Here is a 6000-nt window from a genome sequence, read left to right as displayed (position 1 = left end):
CTTAAAACCTAAAATATTTAAAACATATTAAATAACTACTTACAGGTCTCAGGGCAGTGTCCATGAGAGATGCACATCTTGTATCCAGAAGAAGCAATAATTGGAATAAGAGATTTTTATTGGCAGACTTGGATGGTACTGTAGTGCTTGCTGTTTACTCAGTGTTATTGGACACACTCGATTTAAGCTCTGTACTCTGAGATGGAAAGAAATGTTCTTGTACAACATAATAAGGAAGTGGATGGTGTACTTCTACTACTAATATTATCGCTACATACTCAGTAACTTATAGCACAAAGGAGAGAAGTTAATCAAATAATAATAAGAGTTACGGCGTATGAAAGGTGAAGTGACTCAGGAAAAAAGCATAATGGGCATTATATGGCGTATTTTATACAAAATAATTTTAGGAACTTAAACCACATGCAATAGCATGGACCTCCCTGTGCAGACCATGTATCCTTATACTTTACATTAAGGCAACATATTCAATATATTGCAAAAATACTGTCACGTGGAAGGGGAGAACAGAGAATATGGAAGCTCACGCCCATGCTACTTATGACAAGACACTATGACCCAGTGATCTGATACCTTCCTGTGTGCCTCAGCGCTGCGTAGCGTGCTTGGTCTGTAGATGGATGTCTGGTTTGATTAGAACCGTAAGTCTTTGTAGTGGTTGTTTCTACTAGTAACCTCATTTCTAACTTGTTATTAAACAAACACTTTGGAAAACGGTGTGTTCTTTATTTATTTTTATTCTGAGCTGATCTGACCCATTAATATTGCATAGAGGGAAACGGCTCTACTTTGCCCCTGAGGCTGTGTCATTGGGCAACCTCACTGAACACAGGGGTACCCAGCAGCAGGTATCAGGAGTTCCCTTGGACAGGTCACAAAGAGGCCTCTGCTGCTGCTTTGATTTTAGTCTGAAACATTGATACATAGAATGTATCTTTGTTGACTTAATATTCTGGCTTCGTAGACCCTAATTATGATAAACTGTACAAATCAAATAGGCCAGCTTTATTAAAGCAAAAAATCAAGTGATTTATAGGTATATTCAATTAGTGTCAAACCCATTCCAACATTCATTTGTCGGAATGGATCCGACACTAACTATTCAATCAGTGGCCAAATCCGAATGTTGAATTTGACTGCTGTGGCTCACCTGGCTGGCGCCAAGACCTGGAGGATGAGGATGCTGCTGCTCACCCCACGCTGTCCTCCTTGCCTAAATCTGACATTTTTTCAATTCGGATTGAGATTGCCGGAAACGGGGCCAAAACCTGATGGATTTGGCCACGTTTCCATCAAAAACATGTGGATCCGCGGCTATTCCACCAATCCATGTGGTTTCTGACAGGTCGGAGCTTTCCAATCTGTCGGAAAAAAACAGCCCTTGTTGAATAGGGCGGAACCCCTTCCAGAAACTGCCATCTTTCCGACAAGACAGCAGTTTCGACTGTAATTGAATATACCCCCAAACCAAGTTGCTATGCAAGGGATCAAATACATTCAAATCGTTTCTCTGCAGGATAAATACTGGCTGCATTTGCTTGTAGCCTACAAATGTTAGACAGCATTACTTCTTTTTTACACTGCAATTTAGATTTCAGTTTGAACAAACCTCACCCAAATCTTAAGGTGCATACACACTGGGTGATTTTTGCTATGGAAAGCCGTCCACCCAGTTGCTCTTCAGTGCTCACCGCTCATCGACGCTCATGTAGGTTTAATTGTGTGGATTTGCTTCTTTTAGCCCACGTATTTTATGATTAGCAGCCACCAGCCCTGTTTTTGCCAATGACATTGACCATAAATATGAAATGGTCTTGGACCACCAACCCAGGGCACCCCTGCAAGTGTCCTGAGGCATCCCAGGGTGCCTAAGCACACAGTTTTGGAAACCACTGTTTTGGTGCCTAATATGGACCAACCCACTTAATCCAGCATCAGCTAGCAGTGTCCCCGGGTCAGATGATAAGCAATTAAAAAAATAATAATAATCTATTAGTTAATGTGTTAAAGCCCCTGAATGTTGAAGGATATTAATTTACTTAGGGTTATTTTAGATGTAACTGATATCGTTGAGAAACATTCCCTCCATACGCTAGAGATCAACAGACCTAACATTTTATAGTCTGCATTACAGTGGCCCTTAAGGATTGTGGTGGTCATGGTCATCATGGGGTTCCCTAATCTCAACAGTGGCAAGGTTCCAGCTTTCAGTGGAGACTCGAACTGTACCGTATGTAAAATGCTAGTGCGATGAATAGGATAACCATGCATAAGCATTAGAAAAATTCCCACTTAAGATTAGGTGAACTGTTAGAATATAACAAACATGTTGCATCAGAGTAAAAAATAATTTAATGAATACACAGTATCACTAAGACAAAACAACACACACAATAATTTCATCTTGCTAGAATTTCCTAGGTCACTGCAGAGTGCACGCTGAAAGAGAAAGTAAAGGAAATATTAGAAAGGAAAGTACTCCAAAACACACACACACACACACCTTTACATATAACCCCAAGCACACTGAGGCAAATGTATTAAGCCTGGCAAAGAGATAAACTGGAGATAAAGTGGAAGGAGATAACCCACCAGCCAATCAGCTGTTTGAAATATGACAGTTAGGAGTTGATTGGCTGGTGCCTTATATCCTTCCACTTTAACTCTTCACCAGGCTTAATACATCTACCCCAATATTTCTTATTCCAATATCATTTTCCTACATTTGCATCTGGTGATTTCACAGGAATCTCTCCTAAAGAGACAGATTAAGTAGCACAAAGTACTGAGGCATCCCAGCTGCTAGGTGTCTGATCCACCTTACCTTGGACTTGTGAAATGAAACAGATCAGTAAATGCAGGCAGCCTGCAAAGTGAATTATTCATAAAAAGTGTTATATGGTAATTTAGTGAACTTACAACTTCGCACAGACTCCGACAGAATTTCCTGCCCCAGAGATTCACATTTCCAGTCAGAAGTTTTCATCTGAGGAAAGGAAACAGAAGAAGTCACCTGACTTGGCACACCTGCTGTCACACCTACTCCCTGACCTGTCACTAATGCGTTTACTCTTTCTATTGTTATGTGGTGTTCCTCTTACCTGCTCCTTTAGAAACTCTGCCCGTTTCATTAGTGTCTGAACCTGCAGAACAGAAGCAGATCTACATTAAGGGCCTTATTTTGGTTCATTCTTTCTGACAAAATCCTTCTTAGATGGACAAAACCATGTGCACTGCAGGGGGGCAGATGTAACATGTGCAGAGAGAATTCGATTTGGGTGAGTAATTTTGTTTCTGTGCAGGGAAAATACTGACTGCTTTATTTTTACACTGCAATATAGATCTCACTTTGAAGTAAAACCCCATCCAAATCTAATTCTCTCTGCACAAGTAACATCTGCCCCACCTGCAGTGCACATGGTTTTGCCCATCTAAGAAGGATTTTGTCAGAAAGAATGAACCAAAATAAGGCCCTAAATCTGGAAAGGAGAAATCTGCAGATCCAGAATGTTCCCTGAAAAACAAACACATCACACCTAATCATGGATAATTTGTATCCACTTTAAAAAACAAAAAAAAAAATTATCTACAATATTTACACCAGGGTTGCCTACCCTCCCGGAATGGCGGAAAATCGGCCTCCCGGAAAAGTGGGAAACCCTCCCGGTTTCTGGGGGACCCCCGCTCCCCCCCTGTTCCCGGCTACCTCACCCCTGCCCGCGCCGTTTAAATAACCAGATTAGCCCATCTACGATGAGGGGGCGGGGCTAAAGTGTCAGAATTGTGTAATTTTAGCCCCGCCCCCTCAAATGCAATCAACAAATCGGGTTATTTTCCATCATGGGGCGGGGCTTAATGACATCACACTCAAGCCCCACCCCCGAACTCCAGCTGAAAGTCTCCTCTCCGAGCTTCTCCCAGAGAGATTTAAAAAGTCAGCAACCCTGATTTACACTCAATATTATATTGATCTAATATCAAATGTAAGTAAAAGACCACTAATATTAATTTCAATCGTCTTACTGGTAATCAGAATTATACACATTGTGGAGTTGGAAAGCCTGCCGCCACATGTCTTCTATGTTCCTGTGTGGTCTTACATTACTTTACACTAGAGGACATACAGATGTGCTCTACAGTATTACACTCTGCCACAATATGCCGTGTGATGCGACATGCCAGGCACAAGTGAGCTGAGAGGTCCGTGTGACTTTTTTTCTTTTGCCTGAAAATGCATCACACTGCGACTAAGCGACATTTTTTGTTAAAAAGACCCAAACTAGAAGAACCAATACACTGGTCAGGACCTGCAATAATAATGAATTTAGGTCATATGTAGAACAAGATATTGGGAACAATCCAACCTCTTAAATAGCACATTTAAAAAAATCTACAATATTTGAAGTGTTAAAACTAATTTAAATCCAGGATGAGGCAAACAAAGCATTTTAGGTTAACAAAAGGCATGGTAAATGTCACTTGACATTTTAGTACATAATCTAAAAGTACATGGAATACAGCTTGTTCTAAATTTGATATGGCATACAGCAGCCTTCAGTTCACTAATTTATTTATTATTTTATTTATTAACAGTTTCTTATATAGCGCATACATATTCCGCAGCGCTTTACAGAGTATAGTTGAACACTCACATCAGTCCCTGCCCCAGTGGAGCTTACAATCTATATTCCATACACGCACACACAGACATTCTAGGGTTCATTTTGCTGGAAGCCAATTGACCTACCAGTATATTTTTGGATTGTGGGAGGAAACTGGAGTACCCGGAGTAAACCCACGCAAACACGGAAAGAATATATAAGCTCAGCACAGTTAGGGCCATGGTGGGTACTAACGGTTCTTGATCAGTGTTTGTTGACCTCAGTTGTCGATTGGCCCAATTGGCTGTGTAGAGGACTTTTATGAAACTGATTAGGATTGTTTTCTGCCCAGTAACAAAAATTCTACTTGTTAACATAGTCAGAGTGATCTTCACAAAGAAACTGCAGCGATAATGCTGGAAATGGCCTGACGAAAGGTCTACTATAATTATGTAACATGAATGTAGGCCACCATCAGGACAATGATGTGTTCAAAACCAATTGAAAATAAAAACTGTATTCCATGCACTTTTAGATTAGGTTTTAACTTTTGGGTCACATTTACCCTGGCTTGTTTTGTTAATGTTTAAAATGTGGGAGTTTTTTTTGGCCTCCCCTTGTTTATTTATTATGCTCTTATTCACCTCACTGTATACAAATTATGTTAGGGGTACAGTGCTTACAGAGGGGCATATTTATTAAGCTCGGTGAAGTGATAACGTGTCTGGTTTTTAATCACCGGCCAATCAGCTCCTAACGGTGAAGTTACAGGCTTGGTTTGAAAAATTACAGGTAGGATCTGATTGGCCGGTGATAAAAAACAGAGACTTTATCACTTAACCGAGCTTAATAAATCTGCCCCAGAGTGTGAGTGACAATACATTCTCATTGCAATACATCTTATGAAGCAGTGTCAGTCAAAGTTCATCTGAACAAGATACCAACTTTTTACAAGCATCAGAACCCATCAATGCATTATGCTAAAGATGTAGGAGGTTTCAGCTAATTGTAATATGCTAGGGAACTTTGTTCAAATTAAATTGGATTGATGTTTCCTTTTGAATAAGGGAGACTATACTGTACTTCATAGAAAACAGTGGTAGACAAAAGTAGGATGGTTAACCACTGGCGCATCACCTCTCCGGGGCTCCCCCCCCCCCAGTGTTCGCTCCCCCCTCCCCTCCTGTCGTTAGCCCTCGCCCCTCCGCTCCAGTGATCGTATGCTGCAGCTGCCATCAACGCCAATAGTTGCAGTGAGCAGGTGGCAGGCTTGGGATGTTTGTGCGGGTTGGGGGGGGGCCCTCGAGAGTTGGGCGCCCGAGTCCTACCACTTGTTGTAAACAGCGCCAGGGCCCCAGAGCTCTGGTGTACGATCGCT

The 6000-nt window shown here is 41.4% G+C and overlaps 1 protein-coding gene across 3 annotated transcripts in view; it reads right to left on the bottom strand.

The window, feature by feature from the left end:
* Window positions 1-2355: 2355 nt before the first annotated feature.
* The window catches only part of ULK3 (unc-51 like kinase 3), a 32117-nt gene continuing 28472 nt past the window's right edge, over window positions 2356-6000 (bottom strand). For 2 of the 3 annotated variants that reach the window (XM_083183663.1, XM_083183662.1), the window contains exons 14-16: window positions 3123-3164; window positions 2941-3007; window positions 2356-2460 (exon numbers count right to left, since the gene is read on the bottom strand). In XM_083183663.1, the coding sequence (XP_083039789.1) occupies window positions 2444-2460; window positions 2941-3007; window positions 3123-3164 (126 nt within the window). In that variant the 3' untranslated portion in view covers window positions 2356-2443. The remainder of the gene's footprint in view (window positions 2461-2940; window positions 3008-3122; window positions 3165-6000) is intronic. The other variant, XM_083183664.1, reaches the window with a different exon arrangement.

The sequence above is a fragment of the Crinia signifera genome, chromosome 4 (assembly GCF_055691185.1).
Source record: "Crinia signifera chromosome 4, ASM5569118v1, whole genome shotgun sequence".
NCBI classification, from domain to species: Eukaryota; Metazoa; Chordata; class Amphibia; order Anura; family Myobatrachidae; genus Crinia; species Crinia signifera.
This window is presented reverse-complemented; position numbering and strand designations above follow the sequence as displayed.